General features: G+C 52.5%; 2 protein-coding genes across 2 annotated transcripts; one reads left to right on the plus strand and one right to left on the minus strand.

Moving 5' to 3' along the window:
- On the minus strand, positions 1 to 12,516 carry COQ4 (coenzyme Q4). The gene is made up of 8 exons (XM_046022509.1): positions 12,189 to 12,516; positions 11,984 to 12,115; positions 10,584 to 10,680; positions 9,949 to 10,051; positions 5,096 to 5,225; positions 4,516 to 4,609; positions 1,641 to 3,998; positions 1 to 411 (listed from the first exon to the last, which is right to left on the minus strand). The coding sequence occupies exons 1-7, from the start codon at positions 12,256 to 12,258 to the stop codon at positions 3,824 to 3,826; spliced, it is 801 nt and encodes a 266-aa protein (XP_045878465.1). The 5' UTR covers positions 12,259 to 12,516; the 3' UTR covers positions 1 to 411; positions 1,641 to 3,823.
- A 39-nt stretch (positions 12,517 to 12,555) lies between these two features.
- On the plus strand, positions 12,556 to 21,970 carry TRUB2 (TruB pseudouridine synthase family member 2). Its single transcript, XM_046022508.1, has 8 exons — positions 12,556 to 12,801; positions 13,149 to 13,280; positions 14,877 to 14,951; positions 16,120 to 16,181; positions 17,025 to 17,106; positions 19,761 to 19,833; positions 20,386 to 20,522; positions 21,281 to 21,970. The coding sequence occupies exons 1-8, from the start codon at positions 12,693 to 12,695 to the stop codon at positions 21,604 to 21,606; spliced, it is 996 nt and encodes a 331-aa protein (XP_045878464.1). The 5' UTR covers positions 12,556 to 12,692; the 3' UTR covers positions 21,607 to 21,970.
- Positions 21,971 to 27,299: the final 5,329 nt, after the last annotated feature.

The following is a 27,299-nucleotide window of genomic DNA, read 5'->3' on the forward strand; positions in this document are numbered from 1 at the left end:
TTCAAGTGAGCGTATGACATATTTTATTATTGTAGTTTACAAGTGTACTGACCACAAAGCACATTCAAAATCTAGACATGAAGATTATATCTGATTATGTCCACTGGACTTAGCTTGATAAACATTTGTTGAATGAATGACAGGCTTGAAGGCTCTGACTTGATCCAGGCCAGGATCCATGGATATAATAAACATGATCATTTCCACATTGTCTGCTGAGGTCACACGTAATGTGGGCAAAGGAGATGGAAGATGGTGCCAGTGCGCAGCCCCGCTGCTCTCCTCCACCCAGCCTGGTCACGCTGGTGAAGCCAAAGCAGTACTTCACCCAGCCCCTGGACCTGGCCTGAGGGGGGCGGGGGGATGTGACACAGAGGTAACAGAACAGTCTGTCTTCAAATTGCTTACAATCTAGATGAACGCAGAGAGAGGCAAGTGGAGGTTAGATCACGAAATAGGTCGCCTTTCAGCGAGTGCCCGCTGTACTTCTGTCAACACCCACCACACACTATTATGACTTGTCTTCTTTGCCTACCAGTCAGGTACATCTGGGTTTCACTCCCAGGTGCGCCTGAGGTACTGGGCAAATCACCTCTCCTCGTGGAGGCTCGGTGTCCTTATTTTTTTTTTTTTTTAAGATTTTATTTGTAAGCAATCTCTACACCCGGCGTGGGGTTTGAACTCACAACCCCAAGAGTCCCATGCTCTACAGATTGAGCCAGCCAGGTGTCCCCTGGCGACCCCTCGCGTTTGCCCGACACTCAGGAGGGATTTGTGAAATAACCGGAGACGAGGGGTGTTGTGCAGCAGGACCCATGGACACGGGAGGGCCGTGTGGTCGGAAACGTGACTGGAAAGGCCTTTGCATGCTGAGCTGTGAAGAGCCACTGAGGGTTCCTGAGAAGGCCAGGTGTTGGGTGCTATCATCTGTGGGACAGGCTGAGCGTAGCCTGACCTCACTGTGGGCTCCTTTCCACTGACATGACCCCCATCTGCCCTGCATTGGAGAATCAACACCAGTACTCGAACCTCCAGACTTGCCAGATGAGAGAATGCCATTTGGACTCACTTGAAGGCGCTTGAGTTCCCCAGGGGACAGAAGAAGGGCCCCTGGCACGCAGTGGATGCTTACCCCATAGATCCATGGTCACACGGCATCGGGACCTCTGAATAACAGAAGTCCTCCCACTCTGGGTGTGCGCAAAACAAACACCTCTGGTTTCATTGAGTACATGGTGACTTCAGAGGCCTCGAAGGAACTTCCTGGCAAATGACAGCTTCTACTTCCTGAACATGTACTATGTGGTCAGTCGCTACACATGGCCCTGCTGTGGGACAGGTATATACTCTCCCCGCATTTCAGGTGGGGAGCCAGGGGCTCAAACGGGTGATGGGACTACGGCAAAGGGTGCAGTGCTGGGCAGGGGCAGGGCCAGGTCTGTCTGTCCTCAGAGCCTGTGCCCCCAAACATTACTCTGAAGCCAGCTACCGATGGCTATTATCAGGCAGAGGGAAAGGGAGCTTTCTCTGAGCTACCAGGAGGGGACTCAAGACCCCTGAGTCCCAGGGACAAGTTCTACCACAACCCAGCTGTGTGATTTGAGAGGCCACGCCCCAAACCTGAGACCCACGGTCTTTACCGTGAAGTGAGGTTCTTGGGTTCTCTGCTCCGGGCTCAGTGTCTACTCTCCCAACTAATGAAGCAGCAAGCCCCTGCTGTGGGCCAAGCACCGTTCCCAGCAGTGAGTGGAAAGAACCAGGTTCCCTGCCCTCCTGGGGCTGACACAGAACTCAGGAAGAAATGAATAAGGAAGATCATTTCAGAGTGGTAAGTGCCAGAGAGAAAATGGGGTGACATGGTGTGGTGCAGCAAGGGGCAGGACACTTCTTCAAGGGACTGGCCAGGGAAGGTCTCTCCCAGGAGGTGACATTTGAGCACAACTGTGAATGACAGGTCGTTGGCCGTGTGATGACCAGGGGACAGAACGCTATTCCCAAAGATAGGAGGAAGGCCAATATAGTTTATGGAGATGAAGAATGGAAGTTTCTAGATAGAAGTTGGCAGAGACCTAAGGGCTGTGATAAGAAGGAAGGAAGCGGTAGCTACAGCCAGTAGGACTTTTTGCTGGTCATGAGTCTGTGGCAAAAATGCCACCTTAAGATCTGGAGGCCAGACTCCATCCCCAGCTAACCATGATGCCCAGTGCCCGTCTCGCCAATGCTGTGAAGTCTCAGGGTTATTCAGGCACTAAATGGCTGGAGCAGGTGAACTCCCCAGCTGGGCAGAGAAGACATGCTGTGAGTCTGACTTTTCCCTCCACACCTGGCATGGTTGACTTTTACTGACAGGAGGGTAGGGGTACCTGGACTCTGGAAAGCTGTGGAAACAAGACAGATCTGGAAAGGTGGTCCATAGTGCAAAGACTGATTAGGTCCGGAAAGCTCATCCCTCCTCTTTCTGCAGAAATTCAAAGAGCTCAGGCCAAGGCTTCCCTCTTGAAAAAGCTCTGGATCCGAGGGAGGCCTCCAGCCTCCCACCTCCGTCACTGGAAGTCCCAATTGGGATGTGGTTGGCACAAGGTAGGCGGAGGCACTGGGCTGGCAGTGTGGGGCAGGTCTCAGACAGTCCCTGGTTCTAGTCCCAGCTCTGCTCCTATTGCCTCACAAGCAATAATACATCTCTTTGGGTTGTTGGAGGCATTGATGCAATAATGTATCTCAATTGTTTAGGCACATAGTACAGCTATAAAACCGTAGCCTTTATTATGAATAGGGAAACTGAGGCACAGGAAGCTCAACCAGGAAGTCTTGTGGCCTTTGTTCTAGTTAGTTCAGACAATTCCTTGCCTATCTCGAGGCCTTAGTTGTCCTATCCATACAGTGGGAAGCTGGCCCCCCAAAACTCTAAAACTCTGCCATCCTGAGACTGTGTCTGGTTCCAAATCCCCAGACAGGGCCAGCTGCTCCTGCCATGATCCTTTCACCCCACCTGTCCCCACTCCTTGGCCCTGCCCCAGAGAAAATGCCCAGATGCCACTCCAGAATGAACCAGCAGCCTCACAGCTGCCTCCTCACCTGGGAACACAGTTGCGATAATCGCTTTCTGCCCCGGGGCGGGGGGCAGGGGGGGGGGCTTTCTCTGAAGCCCTTCCAAAATCCTCACAGGAACGCTAGGAAGTGGGTGTTGGTTCTCTTCCCCTTTTACTGATGATGAAATGGGCTGAGAGAAAGGGACAAACTTGCCCTAAGTCCCTCTGCTGGAAAACGATGGAGGAATTAGGAATTGGAATCCCAGTCTGGCTGACTTCAGACCAAAGGAAAGAGGACCCGTTGCTGAAGCTCAGGCTGGAGGGGATGTATGCCCCGGGGCTCGAAGAGCCATGGGCAGCACAGGGCAAAGGCAGGAGAAGCGGACACTTGGTTTGATGGCAGACTTTATTCACAGTGGAGACCTGCCCTTCTCAGGTCTTTGGAACTGGTAGAGCCCTTCCTCCTGGAGGACACCCAGCCTGGCGCCCAGAAAACCCTAATTGGCAAGGGTGGGTCCAGAACAGGAGCAGTGGACCTGAGACACCCCAGCACCAGGCTGCATGACGGATTCTCGCTCACACCTGGTGCTCTTTGGGTAGCTCCTGGCTCTCCTGGGAGCCCTGCTGCTCTGCCTCTTCCCTCCTGGGTGATCCTCAAAGCCACTCATCAGTGGTTATGACAAATTATGACAAACGATGTCCAAGGGTCAGTGTTCAAAGAAAAGGAACAAAGGTAATGGCCAAACAGTCCTCTGCCCCTAGGGGAGGTGGGAGTGTGGGCAGCGGCTCAGGGCCTAGGCCAGGTCCCTGACATACACGCTGGGGGGGTCTGTGATGCCCAGCTCCTCCCGTAGAGCCCTCAGGGGCTGCTCCCAGCGCCGCTCGTAGTACAGGTTGAGGACACACGGGGCTCTGCGCCCATTCTGAACTGCCCATGGGATGAGCTCTGAAACCAGGACTTGCAGGCGCCTGTGGGGCAGCAGAGGAAAAAAGACATAAGGTCCACAGGGCCGGGTGTGCTGTATGCCTAGAAGTTGATATTCATTTTCTGTCTTTATGACTTTAAAAACACCTTAAAAGGAAGGTAGTTATTATCCCCATCAGCAGATGAGGAAATAGAAACTCCGTGAGGTAAAATCTTGTGCCCAAAGCCACACATTTTGAATATGCCAAAGCCCAGATTTAAATCAAGGGCTACCTAACTCCAGGAGCTAACACTGGGTTTGCGACCCCCTCCCCCATTCCGTGTTCTGACCTGACACTGAGGCCTGGCCCAGGAGACCCCAGAGTCCTGTGAAACAGCGAGGCTTCCCTCATTGCCCTGGAGACCCTGCGCCAGGCCGGCTGCACCCTCCTGCCTCGATCTTTCTACCCTGGCTTCCTGGAGAAACACCGGGGCTGCTCGGGAAGGCCGCATGCTTGTCCCATTTCCGGGAGCCTGGCTCCTCTGAGCTCTCCCTCAACCCCTCACCACCTGAGCACTTACTGGGCACTGAGTCGGATGGGTCCAAAGAGAGCACCCAGGATGCACATGGGCAGGCCGGTCTGGACAGCCTCAAACCACTTCACCACGATCTCCCCTGGGGGCAGGGCAAGGGACGGGGTGGGAGGTGAGGAGAGGCCGTGGTGCTCCCGCCAGGACAGAACAAAGCATCTGCTCCTCTTTGCTCTCTCCTGCCCAGGCCTGGCCCCTGCTGGGCTTTGGGTGAAGGAGAGGGTCCAAGAAAGAGCCGGAGATGAGGGCTGGGAAGGAAGCTTGGGCTCATAGAGCAAAGGACTCCAAAAGCCAGGCTGAGAAGTCCAGGGTGGTTCCTATAGGCCGTAGGAGGTGTGGCGGGTTTGAGAGCAGGGAGCCCGATGCCTGGATACTGCGTCGGCTCAGGAACCACAGAGGCAGTGGAACGGAGAGGGGACGCATGGTACAGATGCTACCAAGACGTTCAGAAAAGCAGAAAATGAGGCACTGAGCCGGCTCATGGGGGGTGTCAGACCCAGGTGGACAGGCTGGCTAGCATCCCATTCCCGCCCCCCCCCCCCACCCAGGGCCGCCAGGGGTCACCACTCACCCAGGATGTTGGTGGGCATCCCTAGCAGGGTGTGGAGCATGTCGTGTACCTCCCGGTACCGCTGGATCACATAGGCCAGCTCCTCGTCGTCCACGAATCGGGTGGGTGCTCGGGTATCTGGGGAGACCCTCTGACAACCGTGAACCTCCCCTAGATCTCTTCCCAACTGTTCCCAGGGCCAAACTAGCCAGCCTCTCCTTGACTGTCAACCACTCCCACCAGACTCATACCCTGGATGGTTTCTGCCCACACGGGCCAACAGGGGACGCGTCATCGGGTAGGAACATGGTGGCAGACACCCCCATGGCCTACCCTGACACACATAATGTCCAAGCCTGTTGGAATGTATGGCAAAACAGCTCCTGGCAGTAGGGGGAAGCGACGGGTGTTTAAGGGGATGAGGTTTCAGTTTTACAAGACAGAAAGGCTCTGGAGGTTGGTTTCACAGCAATGTGAATATAGTCAACACTGCTGAACTGTCCGCTTGAGATGGTTAAAATGACACTCTTTTTTTTTTTTTTTTTTTTTCTTTAAGGCAAACTCTACCCCCAGCGCGGGGCTAGAACTCACAACCCTGAGATCAAGACTCACACACTCCTCCGACCGGGCCAGCCAGGCCCCCCTGAGACGGCAACTCTTATGTTCCGTTACCTTACACCATTATTGTGTTTTTTTCTAACCACAAGTAGGAATAAAATGGGGAGAAAAAGGAAAAAAGAATTTTCCAAGGCCCCTGAGACTTTCTTTTTTAAAGATTTAATTTGGGGGGCGGCAGTGCCTGGGTGGCTCAGTCAGTTGAGCATCTGCCTTGGGCTCAGGTCATAACCCTGGGGTCCTGGGATCGAGTCCTACATGGGCTCCCTGCTTAGTGGGGAGTCTGCTGCTCTCTCACCCAAATAAATAAAATTTATTTATATATTTGAGAGAGAGAGAAAGAGATGGCGGGTACATATGCGTGGAGGACAGAGGGAGAGGGAGAATCCCAAGTAGACTCTGTGCTGAGTGTGGAGCCCAACGCAGGGCTCGATCCCAGGACCCTGAGATCACAACCTGAGCCAAAATCAAGGTCAGACACTTAAATGACTGTGCCACCCAGGAGTCCCTAATTTTTTTAAGTAATCTCTACACCCAATACGGGGGCTTGAACTCATAACCCCAAGATCAAGAGTCACATTCTCCACCGACTGAGCAAGCCAGGTGCCCCAACCCCGATCCTTCCCATGAGCTGTTCCCAGTCTAGAGTGCTCTCCCCCACCAGCCACAGCTTCACCTTGACAATGCCTACCTGTCCTTTCTTTTCTTTTCTTTTTTTTTTTTAATATTATTTATTTATTTATTTGACAGAGAGAGGTCACAGTAGGCAGAGCGGCAGGCAGAGAGAGAGAGAGAAACAGGCTCCCCACTGAGCAGAGAGCCCGATGCGGGGCTCGATCCCAGGACCCTGAGATCATGACCTGAGCCAAAGGCAGAGGCTTAAACCGCTGAGCCACCCAGGCGCCCCTCTTTTTTTTTTTTTTTCTTAAAGATTTTACTTTTTTGACAGAGAGAGGTATCACAAGTAGGCAGAGAGGGGGGAAGCAGGCTCCCTGCTGAGCAGAGAGCCCGATGCAGGGCTTGATCCCCGGATCCTGAGATCACGACCTGAGCCGAAGGCAGAGGCTTGACCCACTGAGCCACCCAGGCGCTCCCCACCTGTCCTTTCTGACTTGCCTTAAGTGTTCCCGCCGCGGGGAGGCAGTCCGTGACCCTCAGACTGCTCAGGTCCACATTCCTGTCTCTCGCAGTGTTCCATGCCTTGTGATGTGCAGTGCACGTGCCCCTCTTCTAGACCTGGACTTTCCACTACAGCAGCCACTCACCCCACATGGCCAACAAGCCTGGAAATGCGACAGCTCCAACCTAGCTATGCCGTGGTAGGCATCAAATGCACACCGGGTTTCGAAGACTTGGTGTGAAGAGAACAATGAAATCTCGGTAATCTACAAATAGTGATTACACGTTGAAATGACAGTACTGGGGCGCCTGGGTGGCTCAGTGGGTTAAGCCGCTGCCTTCGGCTCAGGTCATGATCTCAGGGTCCTGGGATTGAGCCCCACATCGGGCTCTCTGCTCAGCAGGAAGCCTGCTTCCTCCTCTCTCTCTCTGCCTGCCTCTCTGCCTACTTGTGATCTCTCTCTGTGTGTCAAATAAATAAATAAAATCTTAAAAAAAAAAAAAAAAAAGAAATGACAGTACTGTCAGTACGCTGGGTTAAAAAAAAAAAAAAAAAAAAAAGGCTATTAACGTGTTTCTTTTTGCTTTTACCGAAGTGGCTAACAACAGATTGGAAGTGACCTATCGGCTTGTGGTCGCTTTCTGTGAGCGGCCTTTTAGCCGCTGGCTGCTTTGTTCACTGCTGTACTGCCAGGGACCTTTCTGACCCCAGGAAGGGATGTCAACTGTCTCTCTGTGACCCACCCACTGCCTCTCTGAGTCCTCAGCAGTACCCATGCAGAACGGGAGCAGCCTAGTGTTCCTGTTCCCCAAGCATGGTGTCAGCCTGTCCAGAGCCCAAAGGATTTGGTGGTTTCATTGCTTTCGGGCTGCTGGCTCAGTGCCTTCGTCTGTGGTCTGTGATCTCACTGGGTCCCGGTTCCTAATTTCTTCTCCAGGGAGTTCTATGGGCCGTGTGAAGCTGAGGATGATCAGAGTGAGAGCGATGCCGGTGTCTACTGCGTCCTTTACTTATGTCATCATAAGGCACCCCCACAACCATCTGGGGGTAGACACTTCAGGATCCTCAGATAAAGATAAGAAAGATGAGATTCAGAGAAGTTGAGTAAGTTGCCCAATATCACACAGCTACACGAGTGGCTGAATCAGGATTTGAAACAAAGTCAACTGGATTCCAAAGCCAACAACAGCCTTAACATCCATTAATTATAAGCCACGCAAGTGCCCTGGAAGATAAACATTAGGTCCCCTGCCTTCGCATAAGGAATAGGAAGCTCAAAGAGGTCAAATGATCTGCCCAGGGCCATAAAGCTGAGAAAAGAGGTAGGATTCTAATTCAGGCTACTCTGAACTCCAGAGCCCAGGTCCATAATCTTGATGCCACAAGATGACCATACCCCCACCAATGACAGCCTCAGAGAGGGTGGCCTCACCTTGAACCCTGACCTCAACCTCTGCTGGGACAAAGGTGTTCCTTCACATTCTGTGGGCTGCTGGTTTCTGTGCCCTACAAGTGTCACAGTCTCTATGACTATTATCACAACTAACGCTGCGACTGGGCAGGGTGCCCAGGGAGGCCCTGGCCATCCCCTCCCCTCGACAGCAACAAGAGGAAAGGCTCTGGGGACTTCAGAAGAAGGGGGCCACCTTGGTGGGTTTCCCATGGATGAAGTAACTTGCTTCCTGGTAAAATCCGAGGAGATGGTGGGAAATGGGGCAGGAGCAAGCGTTGGAGAGTATGGGGAGCAGATTATTATCTCAGGGACAAAGAATCTTCTAGAGCTGTAGCTTCTTAACCGCCCCCTGGGGGATATTTGCCATGTCTGCAGAGATTCATGGCCATCGTGACTTAGTGGGAATGCTACCCGCAGCCATGGAGAGAGGCCGGGGATGTGGCCAACCATCCTGGAAAGCACCGGGCAGCCCCTACAAACAGAGAATTATCTGTTTCTGGGGTGCCTGGGTTAAGCATCTGCCTTTGGCTCGGGTCAGGATCTCAGGTTCCTGGGACCAAGTCCTGGGTCAGGCTCCCAGCTCAGCGGGGAATCTGCTTCTCCTTTTCCCTCTCATTCCCTCCAACTCGTGCTTTCTCTCGTTCTCTCAAGTCCATTCACTGTGTCTCAATTACTGAGAACAGTGTTGTAGATTCCAAGCAGTCAATAAATATTTGACCTGAATTTTTATATGGAATTTTTTCTTCTATTACTTGCTTTCCTCCCCAAACCAGAGTATTGGCGGCATGAGAGCAGGACTTTGTCTAGTTCACCATTCTATGCCCAGCTCCTGCAACGACACGTGGCACACGGCAATCCTGAACGCGTGATGAGTTCCTCAGGATTTGAGACTCTCTCCTCCCTGCCTGGGGCAGAGACTGCCACAACCTGTCATACCCTGAGGAAAGCACTGTCTCTGAAACAAGGGGACATAATACAGCAGATAAAAGCATTATCTGGGGACGCCTGACTGGCTTAGTCAGTGAGCATGCAACTTTTTTTTTTTTTTTTTAATTTATTTGACAGAGAGAGCGATCACAAGTAGGCAGAGAGGCAGGCAGAGAGAGAGGAAGGGAAGCAGGCTCCCTGCTGAGCAGAGAGCCCGATGCGGGGCTCGATCCCAGGACCCTGGGATCATGACCTGAGCCGAAGGCAGAGGCTTTAACCCACTGAGCCACCCAGGCGCCCCGAGCATGCAACTTTTGATCTTGGGGCTGTGAGTTCAATCCCCACACTGGGCATAGAGACAGACTTAAAAATAAAATCTTAAAAAAAAAAGGCAGTAAGTGAGTACGAATTCATACTGGCTGTATGGAATCATCAAGTTGCTTAATGGCTCTGAGCCTCATTTCTTCACCTATTAAAGGGGATAATAATAGGACATACTCAACAGGGAGGGTCAAGAACGAACCTTCTTGCTGGGAGAGTTCAGCAAGATCAGGTATGAGCCTGGCAGCTGACACCCAGTAAGCGGCTATTAGATACTGGCCAGTATTATTGCTTGGATGACAAAGCCTTGGGACAAGAGACAAAAAGCACACCTGGCCACGGTGGCCACTCAGGACTCCTCCTTCCTCAGGCTGTCACTCCCATGCCCTTCTCTGCCTTTCCTAGGGATTGCCAAATGCACAGAAGCTGGAAACTCACATTAACATCCAGGAAACGGAGATACTCTTGGCCAAGGGAGCCCTCAGGCAGACCACGGAGCTTGTCTAGGTCAAGGGTGGACACTGAGATCCGGGGACGCTCCCTGCAAGGGAGAAGGCACGACTTAGGTACTGGGAGAGCAGCTGCAAAGGCAGGTGAGAGGTCCAGCTAGAGCAAGGGTATGGGAGGCAAAGCGGCAGAGAGCAACAAAGGGGCCACAAATCCTATTGCAGCACCTGCTTCTGGCCAGGACGGTGGCAGGGACTGAGGAGACTACCACAAGCTAAGGTCATGGTTCCTGCCTGCAGTGGCATAATCTCAGGAGCAAGCCTCAGGTGTGATCCAGGTACTCACAAAGGGCACTGCAGGGGCAGGGGTTATAGCTAGCCTGTTAATGGGAGCTAAGGGAAGGCAGAGGGCTCTATGGTGGGATCTGGGCTGAGGCCACCACACTGCACTACCCACAGGTCATCATAGTGTACATATGAATGGTACCCATGGAGCTGGGCAGTGCCCAGCATGTGCACATGGCCAGGACATCAAGAAGAGGTCCCTAGAAGGACACAGTGTGACTCCAGGGAGGTCAGCATCCCCAGAGAATGTCCCCAACCCCCCCAGGTACAGCTGGGACCTACTGTAGGATCTTGGCACCCTCTGGATCCTTCCTCATCTGGTCCCTGAGGACCTTCAGGGCACAGTGTCCTGTGGTCTCCCCTAGAACTGCGACCATGTCTAAAAGGAAAGAAACGGGGGCAAATGGAAGATATGATCTTAGGTATCAGACCTGGTCTGAGCCTCCTACATGATAAACCAAAAACTTATCTATCTCTTCGTTACATGGATGCATGTTAAACATTTAGCAAATCACGTGGCACACAGGGCTCAACGTATGTACCTATCGTCATTATCACTGTTATTAATCTAACGGGCTGAGATGGCTCTGGATAGGACAGTGCTCGAGTTTATAAGTCACTTTTACACCCATTATTACAACAGAATATCGTGCCTCCGTTGATCACAGGCTTTGAAATCAAAGTGCTAGGTTTGGGCTTAGGTACAATCTCTGTCTAAGTGAACTTGTGCAAAATGCTTCACATTTCCAAGGCTCAGGGTACTCATTTATGAAATGTGGAGAACACCCTTCTTACAGGGTGAATGTGAGAAATCAAGAACCTCGTGCAAATAAAACATTTAGGGCAGGGAGCAGATGGCGTAAGGGCTCAGTGAGCAATTAGTACTGTCATTTCTATTCGTAGAAGAAATAATACTTTCCAGGGCGCCTGGGTGGCTCAGTGGGTTAAGCCGCTGCCTTCGGCTCAGGTCATGATCTCAGGGTCCTGGGATGGAGTCCCGCATCGGGCTCTCTGCTCAGCAGCGAGCCTGCTTCCCTCTCTCTCTCTCTGCCTGCCTCTCTGTCTGCTTCTGATCTCTCTCTGTCAAGTAAATAAATAAAATCTTAAAAAAAAAAAAAAAAGAAATAATACTTTCCAGCCTTAGAATCCTGAGAATGAGAAAACTACTGTAGAAGAACCCTAAAATGTCCCAGCCATACATCCAGCAAACATTTATTGAGCATCTGCTATGTGCCAGGCACAACCGAAAATACTTCCGAGAACAGCGCAACCGGGCAGTCGGGTGTCTGACCTTATAAACTTGAATTTTTAGTGGAATGTTTTAACTTGATGTATGTTATAAAGAACTTTGTAAATCATCTATTTAGTCCATGGGTTTCTCAATGTGGCTGGTTGACAGAATCTTCCAGTAGGCGGTTATTTTAAAAAATAACTTTAAAAATGCTGGCCCTTCCCTCCCCTCCCCAGGCTCGGGCTGATTCCGACTGAGCTCAGGGTGGACCCCAGGCATTTGCCTTTTTGTGAACCTTGCGCGTGGTGATGGGATGCAGCCAAGTTTGGGAACCCAGACCCCTAGGGGGCGGGTAGAGGAAGGGGCGGGCACCTCCCCAGGTTCCCCAGGCCAAGGGCGCGCGCCAAGCCCCCGCTGCCCTCCCGGGAGCGCCGGACGCGGGCGACCTTACCGTGGCGGTACGGGTTATAGAGAGCCATTCCGGCCGAGCCGGCAGCCAGCAGCGCCTTCTGCAGCGGGGAGGTGGGGATGTGCCCCGGGTAGAGCAGGCCGGCGCCATGGCGCACGCCTCGGAGCGGCACATCTACTGGGCGAGGAAAAGGCCGCGGTTAGAGGAGCCCGGCGCCCCAGGCCTCCCTCCCGCCTCCGCCACTTGCCTGCAGCCGGTCCCCCGGGGCCGCCGAGCGCGCGGAGAGGGCGCCAGCAGCGTCGCAGCAGCGTCGCCATAGCAGCGGGCACCCGCCGGCGGCCGCGGGAAGGGGCGCGGGCAGGCCCGCAGCTGCAAACCTCTCCGGCCGCGGAGCGCCCAGAAGGGCCTCTGAAGGAGGAAAAATCGTAGCACGGACAGGAAAGGGCCCTATCGCTCAGTATGAGAAGGAAACCCAGGCGACCTGTCTACTATCTATTCCCACCGAAGCAAAACTCTCCCCATTTCCCCTCACTCCCAGAAAGGGTCCCCGAGCGATCTCCGCTCGGGGTTCAGCGTCGGGCCCTACTGTCCTCTCCTCCGCGCGTTTTCCCCGAGGCCCATAAGACGTGAACCTCTTCCGGCTAAGAAACATGGCGGCGCCCATGGTCCCGACCACATTTGGGAGAGGGACCGTACGGTACTTCCGTTCGGGTGCAGCTATTTCACCAGCGGCGCCGCGCGCGCTTCGGGCATGGGGTCCCGCGGCCTGGCGCGGCTGCACGGCCTCTTTGCGGTCTACAAGCCCCCGGGGCTAAAATGGAAGCACGTGCGGGACACCGTGGAGCTGCAGCTTCTGAAGGGTGAGCGCCTCGAAGCCGACCCACGATCCTGCTCCTGTTCTCCATCTCCGCTTCCGATCCTCCCGGCAAAATGAAGTCATGTGACCCAGTCCTCTGGGCCGAGCGCTTTCCTAATCAAGGAGTCTGTACACTCCGTTATTCCTCGCTTTCCCCTGCGTTCAGATGGCTAAACAGCATTGTCTGGTGTCATAGGTAATAGAGTCAGGTTTTGAACCCGCGCCTGTTTCTTAACTGCTGCTGTTGGCTACATCGTGGACTTTTCCACGTCTCCGTACCGTGCGTGCTATCTCACCTGCCCCGGGTGTCTGGACAGAACTGACCTGATGTCTTGACCTTTGTGTACTCAGGTGTCAATGCTGGGAAGGCTCCCGCTCCTGAGCAGCGTGTTCGTTTCCTGCTGGGCCCCGTGGGGAATGATGAAGAGAAGGCGCTTACTCTCACCGCCACCAGTGTGCCCACCCTCACCAACCATCCGCTGGGTAAGGCACATTGAGGCAGGCGCCTGGGTGTCATTTCCCAGGCAGCCTATGCTCAGAGTCAGTGTCCCAGTCCGTGCTCAGACTCTTGTCCCTTGAAAGGCCACAGCGGGGATGAAGGATTTATTTGACCGGGAACTGGCAAATATTCCTGGAAAGGGCCAGATCGCAAATATTTTAGGCTTTGTAGGCCCAGTTCTGCCATTGTAGTACAAAGAACTGTAGGCAATATGGCATGCAGTGAGCCTGGCTGTGTTCCAGTAGAACTTTATTTATGGAAAGTGACAATTTGAGTTTCATATAATTTTCCTATGTCACAAAATATTATTTTCTTGATTTGGCGGGGGATCATTGAAAAATGAAAAAAAAAAATTTAACTCATGGGCCATTGAGAAAAACAAGCTTGAGGATTTGGCTTGGACGGTAGCTTGCTGGCCTTTTTAACTATGCTGGGATTCCAGATGGGAATCGAGACCCTCAGGTAGAAGTCCTCAGGCGGGAGTTTGGGGCTCTTGGGAAAGAGTGACTTTTTTAGTCAGCAAAGCTGCCCAAGCATGGAGCTAGTTGTAATGAGCTCCCTGTCACTAGACAAGATTAGGAAGACTGAGGGATTCAGCCAGAAACTACTAAAATCCCTTTGGCGGTGGTATTTAGTGACTCTACAGTGTAGCAGTAACAAGTATGATACACTAAGAATCTCTCATGTACTAGATACCATGTTAAGCTTTTACCGAGTACCATTTCATTAGATCTTCACCACCATGTGAGGAGGGTCCTGTTCTCATTTCACAAATGAGGAAACCGAGGCTCAATGTTGACATTAAGTAACAATGCCTGGATTCAGTAGGCACTTAACCATCCCGTATCCTTCCCCCAGATACCTCTTGTTCTATGGAAATGTATATGCTTCTGGCTCATTCCTGCATACGTTCTTTTTTTTTTTTTTTGTTTAATAGCATCATTGAGATAAAATTGATGCACATTTAAAAAAATGTTTTCATTTTAATTTTTTTAAAGATTGGATTTTTTTATTAGAGAGTGTGAGCAGGGGGAGAGGCAGAGGGAGAAGCCAGACTCCCTGCTGAGCAAGGAGCCCAGTGTGGGACTGGATCCTAGGACCCTGGGATCATGATCTGAGCCGAAGGCAGACGCTTAACCAACTGAGCCACTCGGGCATCCCTCATTAGTTATTTCCTGAGCACCTGGTGAGTTCTGGGCTTAGGGTTAGAACTTGGGACCCATAGCCCGCCTTCAGGAACTTTCCACCTCCATTTTCTTACTGGGGTGACCAGGACTCTCCTTCTGCTGCAGCTGAGTAGGAAAGTTGCGTCCCAGTGTTCTGCCTAGTCCCCTCAAAGCCTCTCACCGGGGGAACGATGATAGGCAGAGTAACAGGCCCTTTTTCTGGACCCAGGGAACTGAGGAAGTGGTTCTAGGCCCCAGATTCTGCAGTGGGGAAGCCTAAGAGTCCAAACTGCTCTTTGTTTGGGCTCCACGAGGCTACATCCTAGGAACGAAGCCATGGTGCAAGTTGAAGTCATCCTGGAGGCTGGATCCAGCAATCCAGGGAGCAAAGGGACCCCATTTGTTTGTTTCTAGTCTGTGGACCAGCATTCACCAGCCTGAAGATTGGCGTGGGACACCGGCTGGATGCCCAAGCATCTGGGGTGCTTGGTAGGTGATGTGGTGAGGCCAGGGGTACAGTGATACAGTCTTGGGAGAGGGGGGGAGGCGGGGGTGTCGAGTTGCCACGAACCCCACCCACTTCCAGCCTGACAGCCATTGCCTGCCCCTGCCTGCCTTCCCTGCTTCCTGCCCCAAGTCTGGTCAGCTGGTAGAAGGGGGGAATGTTGTAATTGCCCACCTTTATCAAGTGATATCTGCCCGTCACATGCATTATGCAACCCTTTACACACGTGTTTTCATGACAACCTCATTAGGTAGGTAGTTTACGATTTTCACAAAGAAAAGAAGGGTCCAGGAGCTTAGGTGACTGGGTCTGGGTCACATGGCTAGTGACCGCCCCTGGTCCAGGGAGCAAAAACTGTCATCACTTGTGTGGGGTAGCTAAGTGCGTGACTCTGGCCCCACTGGCCAGGGTCTGAATATCGCTGGGGCAGGACACACAAAGCCCTGAGTCATGAGCCATCTGTGTCCCCAGGGTCAGGCGGTGGCCACATCCTCCATGCGCGGTAGTCACAGCCCCCCTTGTCTCACTTCCTGGGGCACAGGCAGGCAGACATGAGCTCATGCTCCCTCTCCCTGCCCTCCCTCCCGCTCTAGGAGTGAATGGAGGGTCATTCTCTCCTTCAGCCAGAGGGAGAAACAGGCAGGAAGAGGCAGGGAGCGGCCACAGTGCCCTTTTATTGGGCCCTTCCTTTATGCTTATTACTTCCTGCGCATTGCCTCAGTGTTCACAACACACACAGGGATCAGACAGTATCTTGTATCCCCATTTTACAGATGGGGAGCCTGAGGCCCAAGGAGGCTAACGGACATGCTTAGAGCCACCCCAGATTTGAGGGCAGGTCTGTGTGACTGAGCCACTGGTGTGTTTCTTTTGAGTGGATCAGAACCCCCTGGGGCACTTCCTAAGGATCGAGGCTCCTCCCCTCCATGTGTCAGAGTCAGTACAAATGGGTGGGCCTGAAACCTACATTTTCATATCTTACGGGGGGTGGGGGGGCTCACTTGCTCCCTGTTGAAGAAACTGTCTTTGTCCTCTTGCTGGCTTTAGTAGCATCAGAGATGGAAGTACGCGGGTGGTGGTTGTGGGGGCTGGAGGTCCCAGGGAAGCGGGAAGGGGGGAGGCAGGTGTGAGATCAGCCTGGGTGTCTTCCAGTGCTCGGCGTGGGACATGGATGCGCGCTTCTCACCAGCATGTACAACGCTCACCTCACCAAGGTATGGGGCGCTGGGGACAGCTCATTCAGCCCCCGGTCCTTTCCCTGGGGCTCCCTGGCAGGAAATCTGAAGCTGAGAGGACTCCATAGGGTAACAGGGAGTCAGCCTTGTTTCATGGCCCGGTGCTGGAGGAGACTGTAGGGATAGCGTGGTAATGACCTCTAGCCTTACAGCGCGCCGTCCGCTCTGCTGAGCACTGCACGTGGATTCCCTTCTGGGTGCCTCACCACTTCCCCACAAAGTGGGATCTGCTGTTAACCCACCTCACAGACGAGACCACTGAGGCACAGAAGGGGGATGTCATTTGCGCAGGGTCACGTAGCCTGTAAGGAACAGAACTGCGATTTGCACCTGGATCTGTCCAGCCCCAGAGCCTGATCGTGACACCACTCCGTCCCCGCCCCCCCTCCCCTCCAAAACCGAGAGGTGGACGTCACCATCCAGGCATCAGGGAACTTGTCTCTGGGCTGGGGCCATGGAGTCTGGTACCATGCTGTGTGGCAGAGGCCGCTATAGCCACACATCGTATTTGGAGGCTGGGGAGAAGCCAACCAGGTGCACTGGGAGGGGCCGGCCTGAGGAGTTGTCGGGTCTCATTAGAGAGACGTGAGGAAGCGGGTGGTCACCGCCCTTTGTGGGCAGGTACTTGCTGTCATAGGGGAGTCTGGCACCGTGGCTGGGTGGGGGCTGAGTGCCTGGCTCCCTGTGGGGGGACCTGAGGACCCCCCTCCATCTGCAGCCTGTCTAGAAGGTCAGGGGTGGGAGCTGCCGGGCACACCTCCCTCCTCGGTGCTGAGGGTGAGCAGGGACTCTGAGCACATCTTTCCTTCCCTGCCCTTGCAGGATTACACAGTACGGGGCCTCCTGGGCAAAGCCACAGATGACTTCTGTGAAGAGGGGCGTCTGGTGGAGAAGTCAACATACGGTGAGAGCCCGCAGGAGCCCAGGGTGGTGGGAGGAGAGCGGCTGTGACTGCCTTCGCGCTTGCTCTCCCTTGCTTCCTCACCCGCACGCCGGCCATGCAGGCCCCGCTGACTCCAGCACGCTCCGGCTGGCTGTCGGAGGCCTGTGGGCACATCGTTCTGTCTTGCAGGTACAGTTCCCTGTGCTCCCTCTGCCTCCCCACCTGGCACAAATCTCACCTCCCCAGGACGCTCCTCTAACCCCAGATGAACTAGATGGGCTCTGAGAACAGGAACCAACTAATGATTAGTGATTTCTTAAAGTTTATTTATTGGAGACAGCGGGAGGAAGGGCAGAAGCAGCGAGGGAGAGAGAATCTCAAGCAGACGCCATGCTTAGGGTACAGAGCTGGATGCGGGGCTCGATCCCATGACCCCGTGATCATGACCTGAGCCAAAATCAAGAGTTAGATGCTCAACTGACTGAGCCACCCAGGTGCCCCATGATTAGTGATTATGTATTATTTGTCTTCCCACGCCACACTGTCCCCGTGAGAGCCGGGACCATGTCATTCCACACCTGTAGTTACACGCAGTGCAGAGCCTGGGACATGGGAGGTGGGAGGGGGTAGGTAGGTGGACGGACGGATGGTTGGATGGCTCATTCTTCACTTCTTACACTCCCAATGTTCTAGCACTTTCTGTAAGATCAATTATGTTTTTGTTTTGTTTGGTTTTAGATTTTATTTATTTGACAGCACAAGTAGGCAGAGAGGCAGACAGAGGAAGAGGGAGAAGCAGACTCCCCGCTGAGCAGAGAGCCCGATGCGGGGCTCGATCTCAAGACCCTGGGATCGTGACCTGAGCCGAAGGCTGAAGATTAACTGACTGAGCCACCCAGGCACCCCCAATTACATTTTTTTATTTGACGGATGTTTTTGGGCACCAGTCATGGGCCAGGCTCTTGGGGGGCGGATATATGATGACTCAGACGGGGTCCCCAGTCCCAGTGAACTCAGTCTAGCAGGGAGAGCTGACACACGCCTCTGCATCTTGTGCACAGGATTAAGACCGTGGCAGAGTAACACTGTGTAATCTGTATGGGTGCGTGTGTCAGCATCCAGAACGCGTCCAGAGACAGTTAACCAGGTTGACAGGTTGGGAGGATGCGGAAATTTGGAGGAGGGGAGATGCTTGTTAATGCTGAGCTAAATTTCTTTCTTTTTTCTTTTTTTTTTTAAGATTTTATTTATTCATTTATTTATTTGAGAGGGAGAGAGGGAGAGGAAGAACATGCATTCAGGGAGAAAAGGCAAAGGAAGATGATCTTAAGCAGGCTTCACACTGAGAATGGAGCCCAGGACAGGGCTTGATGTCACAAGCCTGAGATCTCGACCTCAGCAGAAATCAAGAGTTGGATACTGAACCCACTGAGCCACCCGGGTGCCCCCTGGTCTAAATCTTAAAGAAGAGGGCTACTTTAAGATCCTCTCCCTACTTAAGATCCTCTCCCTCGGGGCACCTGGGTGGCTCAGCGGGTTAATGCCTCTGCCTTCGCTCACGGGGCTCAATCCCAGGACCTTGAGATCATGACCTGAGCTGAAGGCAGAGGCTTAACCCACTGAGCCACCCAGGCGCCCCTATAAACGTATTTCTTAAAGAAGATTCGTATGTCAATTATATAACTAAAAAATAATGTTAAAACCAAAGTAAATGAAAAGATTCTTTTTTTAATTTATCTGAGAGAGAGAAAAAGAGCACGAGCAGGAGGAGCTGCAGGCAGAGGGAGAAGTGGCTCTCCATTGAGCAGGAGCCCGATGTGGGTCTCGATCCTGGGACCCTGGGACCATGCCCTAAGCTGAAGGCAGACACTTGACTGACTAAGCCACCCCGGCGCCCCAAACCAAAGTAAATTAAATGCTGGGCAGAAACCCAAGGGCAGAGCAGCAGGAGGCAGGATAAAGAAGTGACATGCTCCAGGAGGGCTTTCTGGAGGAGGCTGCATTTGAGTTGGGCTATCAAGAAGGAGGGAGGAGGCAGTCGTAGTGGGTCCATTTCAGGTAGGACAGCAGCATGAAGAAAGCCAGGCAGAGGAGATCAGAGGTCTAGGCCCTTTATGAGCTGGCAGGCCTTTGGTCAGCACACCTGTGCTCAGAACTCTGGCCCAGCTGGGCCCCAGGGTCAGCCTCCCAGCGACTGTGAGAATCCCCAGGCTTAGCTGCTGCCTGCCCTAGTCACTCAGTGGGACCAGCAGGCAGAGCCTCTTGCCATCTGTGTCTACGTTCAGACAGATGGCACTCTCCCTCCCAGGGTCCCTGGCATAAAAACACCCAGACTGGGGCTCGGGGGACCTGGCTTAGAGTTGGATAAGCCAGAGTATGGCTTTGAGCCTCCTTTCCCAAAGAAAGTATTCTTAAGTTGGAGTCTGTGAGCCCCTGAAGAATGTCCTCACAATGCTGAGTTCAAGTATAACATTCTGAGAAGAGGGTCCTGGCCTTTGGTAAGAGTTTCAAAGGACTCTCAAGCCCCTGAGTGGGAGCCCTGGGACCAGAGGATGCCCTGGGGCCCCTCCAGGTTCCAAGGATGGGGCTGGTTTGAGGGAAGGGAGTTCACCAGTATGTTGTGGCCTGTCCTCGGCAGGCACTTGGGGCCTGACCATCCCCCCTGGCTTTTCCAGACCATGTGACCAGAGAGAAGCTGGACCGAATCCTGGCCCTGATCCAGGGTTCCCATCAGAAGGCCCTGGTGATGTAAGTGGGACCCCATCCACACTCTCCTGAAAGGGGCCCTTGAGGAGGTGCTGGGAGAGTAAGAAGTGAGAAGTGCCCACTGGGCTCCCTGTAGGCTCCACCCACCCTGGGGCAGATTCTAAGGACCTTTCTTTTTGGAGCCAGAAAGCAGACATGGACCAGCCCTTGCTTCCACCGCACCCAGAAGTGTTTCGTTGTGCCAGGCCAGCCTCTGGGGAGACCGGGGGGGGGGGGGGTGGATCAAGAGACCCCAGGTAGCCTCAGTGAGAGTTTATGATTTAGTGAAGAGGGAAGCCAGGAATCCAGATCACATGACCTAGAGCCAGTGGGCGGGAGCAGGCAGCATGCCCTTGACTGGAAACTAGGGAAACTGCAGAGGAGGCCAGAGCCTGCATTTAGGGATTGGAGGGGACAGAGAAGAGGGCAGCTGGAGGGGCAGGGAAGATGGAAAGTGAAGGAAAAGCTTCAGGAAGGCTCTTCATGAGCGGGGCAGGGCCAGGGGTAAACTGGGCCCGGCTCCCCATCCCACACCAGCCCTCTTCTGATCCCCAGGTACTCCAACCTGGACTTGAAGACCCAGGAGGCCTATGAGATGGCTGTGAGAGGCTTGATCCGGCCCATGAACAAGTCCCCCATGCTGGTAACGGCCATCCAGTGCATCCACTTTGCGCCTCCGGAATTCCTCATACGTAAGTTGCCCCAGGAAGTTGGAGCAGTGAGACGGGGCTCCTGGGTTTGGGGAGTCACTGTGGAATGCCCTTGCAGAGGCCAGCCCATGCCTGCCCTGGTGTCTACTGGCTACGGCGCCAGTGGCCAGCTGCCTTCCCAGCCTTGGACTGAACTTGGCCCATCACAGAGCACGCAGACCAAATCCTGTCCTATCTGCTGCCAAGTTAGCTTTGAAGCCCGATCTTAGCTAGGGAGCAAGTTTATACTTAGTGGTTCATTTCCAGTGTGTCCCAATGTTTCATGTTGCCATGGGCCAGCAGACAGCGCCCTCCCCTCCCCAGTCCCACCCAGCTCAGCCCCTCCCTCCTTCTCTCTCCTCCTTACTCAGAAGGGTGCTTGAGTGCTGACCAGGACTCCCAATGATAAGCACCTGGAGTACATTATCTCTTAAGATTCCTCACCACCCATTTTACAGATGAGCCTTAAGTCTTAGACTAGAGCTGCCTTCTGGAAGTTAACCTGCGCACAAATCCCCTGGAGGTCTTGGGGGATGGGGAGCAAACTCTGATTCTGCAGGTCTGGGGGGAACCCAAGGTTCTGCACATCTAATCAACCTTCAGGGCTGGCCCGTGGGCTGCGCTTTGAATAGCAAAGCCCTGGAGAGCTTGGTCTTGGTTAAGGTGATCACATAGCCAAGAGGTATCACCATGTGCCGCTCGAGAGCAGATAACCGGAGGCAGTGTGCCCAGCCTTTGGATCTGTTGTGTGTCCCCCGCAGAGGTGCAGTGCATGCATGAGACACAGAGGCAGCTGAGAAGGCTGGTGCATGAGATCGGCCTGGAGCTGAAGACCACCGCCGTCTGCTCCCAAGTGCGGCGCACACGGGATGGCTTTTTCACCCTCGACGATGCCCTCCTGAGGACCCATTGGGACTTACACAGCATCCAGGATGCCATCCAGGCTGCGGCTCCCCGCGTGGCCGCAGAGCTGGAGAAGAGCTTGGGGCCAGGGCTGGGCACCCAGCAGCTTCAGAGTCCAGGCCAGCCCTGGGACTCTAGGAGGCCGAGCTCTGCCTTAGGGCTGGAAAGCTGTGCTGGGCATTGACAGACCCCGCGGCTGGCAGGACAGTGGATGGATAAGAATTGTTCATGAGCTGGAACAGAGAACTGCGGAATGTGAGAGTAAGGGAAGCTTTTCTACATGTGACAGAAAGTTCTGAAAACTGTAAGAAAGAAGATCAACAGAGTTGACCCCATGGAAAAGGAAAAACTTTTCCTATGGAGGAACAGATGATAAATGACAAGACAGATCAAAATACTTGTAATATGTTTAAGAATGAATATCCAGGGACGCCTGGGTGGCTCAGTTGGTTAAGCGGCTGCCTTCGGCTCAGGTCATGATCCCAGCGTCCCGGGATTAAGTCCTGCATCAGGCTCCTTGCTCAGTGGGTCTGCCTCTGCCTGCCACTCTGTCTGCCTGTGCTCACTCTGAGAAATAAATAAAATCTTTAAAAAAAAATTGGGGCACCTGGGTGACTCAGTAGGTTGAGGCCTCTGCCTTCAGCTTGGGTCGTGGTCCCGGGGTCCCGGGGTCGGGCCCCGCATCGGGCTCTCTGCTCGGTGGGGAGCCTGCTTCCTCCTCTCTCTCTGCCTACTTGCGATCTCTCTCTGTCAAATAAATTAAAAAAAAAAAAAAAAGAAAAAAAGAATGAGTATCCAGGGGCACCTGGGTGGCTCAGTCAAGCTCAGGTCATGATCCCAGGGTCCTGGGATTGAGACCTGCATCGGTCTGTCTGCTTGGCAGGGAGTCTGCTTCCCTTCCTGTCTCTCTACCTGCCTCTCTGCCTACTTGTGATCTCTGTCAAATAAATAAAATCTTAAAAAAAAAAAATTCCAGGGGCGCCTGGGTGGCTCAGTGGGTTAAAGCCTCTGCCTTCGGCTCAGGTCATGATCCCAGGGTCCTGGGATCAAGCCCCACATCGGGCTCTCTGCTCCGCAGGGAGCCTGCTTCCTCCTCTCTCTCTGCCTGCCTCTCTGCCTAGTTGTGATTTCTCTCTGTCAAATAAATAAAATATTTTTTAAAAAAAATTAAAAAAAAATTCCAAATGGCCACTAAAATCCAGAAATGATACTCAGTCTCTCTAACAATGAGAGACATACAGATGAAAATGATAAGGACTTTCCCTTGCCTTTCCAAACAACAAAAAGAGAATATGTAATATTGGTGATGATGCGAGAAAATGGGCAGTGGGTGCTATTGGTAGGAAGGGGAAGGTACAACTTTGTAACCTTTTAGGGGTAACTTGGTAGTTCTATGTGTCAAAATTAAAAATAGTCCTGCTCTGTGACTCAGCAGTTAACAGTTTCAGGAATCTGTCTTCTGGCATAAGTTGCAAACAGTTCTAGGTACTTAGAAGGTGATAGCTACAATGTATAGTAACAAATAGGAAACACATTACCATCCATCAATAAGGGACTGGCTAAGCAAATATGGGGCATACAGGGCCAAAGGCTCTACTTTCAGGGAGCCTGGCTGGCTCAGTCTGTAGAACATGCAATGTTTGAATTTGGGGTTGTGAGTTCAAGCCCCATGTTGAGTATAGAGATTACTTTAAAAAAAATTGAAAAGTCTCTGTTCTAATACCCTCAGGAAAAGGATCAAAAAATCAATTTTTCTGGGCACCTGAGTGGCTCAGTTGGTTAAGCATCTGCCTTTGGCTCAGGTCATGATCCCAAGCTCCTGGGATTGAGTCCTGCATGGGGCTTCCTGCTCAATGGGAACCTGCTTCTCTTCCTGACCCTCCTCCCCCTCGTGTGCCTGCATGTGTCTTCTCTCGCACGCGCGCGCGCAAAAATAAATCTTTAAGAAAAAAAAATTTTTTAGTCATTTTCTCCTGCCAATTTGATTTTCCTAGGCTTTGGACACCTTGATCCCATGTGGATTGGGTGTTCTTTTGTTTTGTTTTTTGTTTGTTTGTTTGGGCCTGGCTCTCTTAACTTCTATCTGTGTGGATATTTTCCCACTCAGAACATTTGGGCCAGAAGGAGAAGATTGGCCTCTGGCTAAGGTTCCAGTCTGGGCCCTGAGGGGAAGCCCTGCACATCTCTTCCCCCGGCTGTCACCCTGGGAGAGGAGGCCCCGTCCACGGGCACCCTCGCCTTCAAGTGGAGGCAGCGTGGAGCTCAGAGCAGGGCTGAGCAGATGTGGCTCGTCTGGCTTCTGGCCATGGGGCCTCAGAAGCGCAGCTCCCTCAAACATAACATGGGGATAATGGGGGCGCCTGGGTGGCTCAGTGGGTTAAAGCCTCTGCCTTTGGCTCAGGTCATCATCTCAGGGTCCTGGGATCAAGCCCCGCATAGTGCTCTCTGCTCAGCAGGGAGCCTGCCTCCGCCCTCTGCCTGCCTCTCTGCCTACTTGTGATCTCTGTCAAATAAATAAAATCTAAAAAAAAAAAACAAAAAACGTGGGGATAATGATTTTGCCTACCTGGTGGGCTTGTGACAAATCATGGTCAGGTGCTCGCCCTGGGGACTCACAAGGCAGACCTGTGCTCTGTGTGAGCCCCCGGGTTACTGGGACTCCTTTCTTCTGAACAGTGACCTAAAAGAGTTGTCTCCGAGTCAGAGGCATTCTGCCCATCTCCTCCTGTTTATCTGGCATAAAAATCAGCTGGGAACTTGACAAATGATCAAGGTGATCAAGCCAGGTGATCAAGGTCAACGTAACAGTGGTAAGTCCTGTTGCTGGTATGTCCTCTTGCTGTGATGTAATGACAATGGCCCGTATTTACCTCTGTGGTCTTCCTCCCAATAACCCAGAGCCCCAGTCTTACGAGAAGGACATGGGGCAGATTCTGGTAGTGCTGCATCCTATAAAATACCTGACCAGCAGTTCTCAAAATTATCAAGGTCATCGAAAGCAGTGAAGTCTGAGAAACCACCATAGCCAAGAGGAGCCAAAGGAGACGTGCCCACTAGAGGTACTATGTGTGTAGCGGGGGGGACGCACCTGGGTGGCTTAGTCAGTCAAGCATCTGCTTTTGGCTCAGGTCATGATCCTAGGGTCCTGGGGTCAAGCCCCGCATTGGGCTCCTTGCTCAGCGGGAAGCCTGCTTCTCCTTCTACCTTCGGCTCCCCCTGCTCGTACTCCCTCCCTCCCTCTCTGACAAATAAATAAATAGAATCTTTTAAAAATGGGGCACCTGGGTGACTTAGTTGGTTGGGCGACTGCCTTCAGCTCAGGTCATGATCCTGGAGTCCAGAATCAAGTCCCACATTAGGCTCCCTGCTCGGTGGGGAGTCTGCTTCTCCCTCTGACTTTCCCCCTCTTATGCTCTCTCTCCTCTCTCTCTCTCTCTCTCTCTCTCGCATTCTGTCCCTCTCAAATAAATAAATAAATAAAATCTTTTTAAAAAAATCTTTTAGGGGCGCCTGGGTGGCTCAGTGGATTAGGCCGCTGCCTTCGGCTCCGGTCATGATCTCAGGGTCCTGGGATCGAGCCCCGCATCGGGCTCTCTGCTCCGCGGGGAGCCTGCTTCCTCCTCTCTCTCTGCCTGCCTCTCTGCCTACTTGTGATCTCTCTCTCTCTCAAATAAATAAATAAAATCTTTAAAAAAAAATCTTTTAAAAATAATAGATGTAGTATGGGACCCTGGAACAGAAAAGAGGACTTTAGGTAAAAACAAAGGAAAATAAATAATTTCTGGGTGTTGGTTAATAGTAACGTATCAGACAAGATCGGGCGCGTTCAGGGTGGTATGGCCGTAGACAATAGTAACGTATCAGGATTCATTCATTAACTAACAAATACGCATGCGTGTGTGAAATGTTAATAGTACGGCAGAATGGCAAGTTCGTGCTGAAAATACAGGAATTCTCTGTACTATCCTCTCAGTTTTTCTGTGGACAACTGCTCTAAAAAACCAGTGTACCGGAAAAAAAAGATCCAAGGCGCCTCAGTGGCTCTTTCGGTTAAGCGTCCGACCCTTGATTTCAGCTTAGGTCACGATCGCTGGATTATGAGATTGAGCCTGGTGTTGGGCTCTGCGCTGAATGGGGAGTCTGCTTGAGGATTTTCTCTTTCCCTCTTCCTCTGCCCTTCCGCACCCTCCCCTCGCTCATGTGCACTCTCTCTGTCAAATAAACAAATCTTCAAAAAAAAAAAAAAAAAAGTGGAGAAACCTTTGAGCATCCAGATTCTGGCCCCAAACCTTGGATTCTGACTCAGTGGGTCTGGACTAGGGACTGGCAAGTCTGCATTTTGGCAAGTCCCTAAGGATTCTGATACCAGAACTATAAAAACAGCTCCCCAGCCCAGGAACCAGCTAGGCGTGGCCATTCCCTTCTGCGGTCTTCAGGACACACGGATGGCTGTTTGAGGCTGTTTAAGAAGGCAGAAGCCAACAGCCTCGAATGGCGGGCACGGTGAGCTCTCTCCCATTGGCTGCAGATTGTCTAGGGCAGCAGGGAGAGCTCAGGGCTCCCAGGATCTTGAGGCTAGCCACCCAGGATCAGGGAATCTAGCTGTCACCACCGGGATCTCTCTCCAGGCCTTTCATCAAGCATCTCCCCTTTCCTTGTCCAGTTAAGAATTTAAACTCTTTATTTGATTGGACTGTATATGAGAAGTCCATCTGGATCTCATTCTAGAATTTGCAAAATTTGGGTAGTTGATCTTAGATTACAAAACAGAAAAATGGGGCCTTTGGGTGGCATAGTCCGTTAAGCGTCCAGCTCTGTTTTGGCTTGGGTTGTGATCTCAGTGGCATGAGATTGAGCCCCACACTGGGTTCCCTGCTCTGTGTGGAGTCTGTTTGAGACTCTGTCCCTCTCCCTCTGCCCCTACCCCCTGCTCACTCTCTCTCTCTCTCAAATAAATAAATGAGTCTTAAAAAAAAATATATCTCTCTCAGGAGTCTGTTGAGATGAGGACTTTGTCTGCTTCATGCACTGGAGCCACACTGTGGGCTCCAAGGATGGGGTCTGTGTGTGTCAAGGCTCTTGAGAGAAACAGGACCAACGGGAACCGTGTATCTAGAGAGAGATTTATTTTAGGAAATTTGCTCACGTGGGGATGCCTGGCTGGCTCAGCTGGTGGAGCGTGTGACTCTTGATTGTGGAGCTGTGAGGTGGAGCCCCACGTTGCATGTAGAGATCACTAAAAATAAATTAATTAAAACTTTTTAAAAATTTAGTCACATGGCTGTGGAACTTGGCAAATCCAAAATCTGTAGGGTAGGGCAGCAGGCAGCAGGCTGAAGACCCAGGACAGAGTAGCTATTGTAGCTTGAGCCCCGAGAGAGTCTGGAAACAAAATTCCCTCTTCTGTGGAGGACCTCAGTTTTCCCCCCCTTCTTATTTTAAGGCCTTCAACTGATTGGATAAGGCCCACCCATACTGCTTAGGGTAACCTGATACAGCTACTGTGTACATGTTTATTTCATTTTTCAAATGCCTTCATAGCAACATGAAGACTGATGCTGGACCGAGTATCTGGGTACTGGCCCAAACCACATCACAACAGGATGTATCTCTTTTTCATTTAGGAACACAATACATGCTCCCTCTGTCGGCTGACACGGTCTGAGGCGCACTGTGGGATTGACCACCTGGGTTTGAATCCCAGCCCTGCCTCTCCTCAGGATGTGAACTGGGCCAGTAGATCCATGTGGGTGAGTCTTGGTTTCCTCCATTCGTCAGGTGGAAGTGAGGACAATAGTGCCTGTCTCACAGAAGGGCAAGATGAACCGAGATGAGCCCGATGAGTAAATGAGAGCTGTCTTTGTGCCAGGCCCTGGG

Source organism: Meles meles, chromosome 11, assembly GCF_922984935.1.
Source record: "Meles meles chromosome 11, mMelMel3.1 paternal haplotype, whole genome shotgun sequence".
Taxonomy (NCBI): Eukaryota; Metazoa; Chordata; class Mammalia; order Carnivora; family Mustelidae; genus Meles; species Meles meles.

Bases quoted from the DNA above. Each gene is read 5' to 3' on its own strand.
- COQ4 (XM_046022509.1), bottom strand. From the start codon at position 12,258: ATGGCGACGCTGCTGCGACGCTGCTGGCGCCCTCTCCGCGCGCTCGGC. The intron at 5,226-9,948 runs GTGAGTTTCCAG...CACGGTTGTCAG, and splicing joins TCCGTTTCCTGGATGTTAAT to AGGGTCTCCCCAGATACCCG. The intron at 3,999-4,515 runs GTAAGTGCTCAG...GCTGCCCCACAG, and splicing joins CCCATCCGACTCAGTGCCCA to GCGCCTGCAAGTCCTGGTTT.
- TRUB2 (XM_046022508.1), top strand. From the start codon at position 12,693: ATGGGGTCCCGCGGCCTGGCGCGGCTGCACGGCCTCTTTGCGGTCTAC. The intron at 16,182-17,024 runs GTATGGGGCGCT...CTGCCCTTGCAG, and splicing joins ACAACGCTCACCTCACCAAG to GATTACACAGTACGGGGCCT. The intron at 20,523-21,280 runs GTAAGTTGCCCC...TGTCCCCCGCAG, and splicing joins GCCTCCGGAATTCCTCATAC to AGGTGCAGTGCATGCATGAG.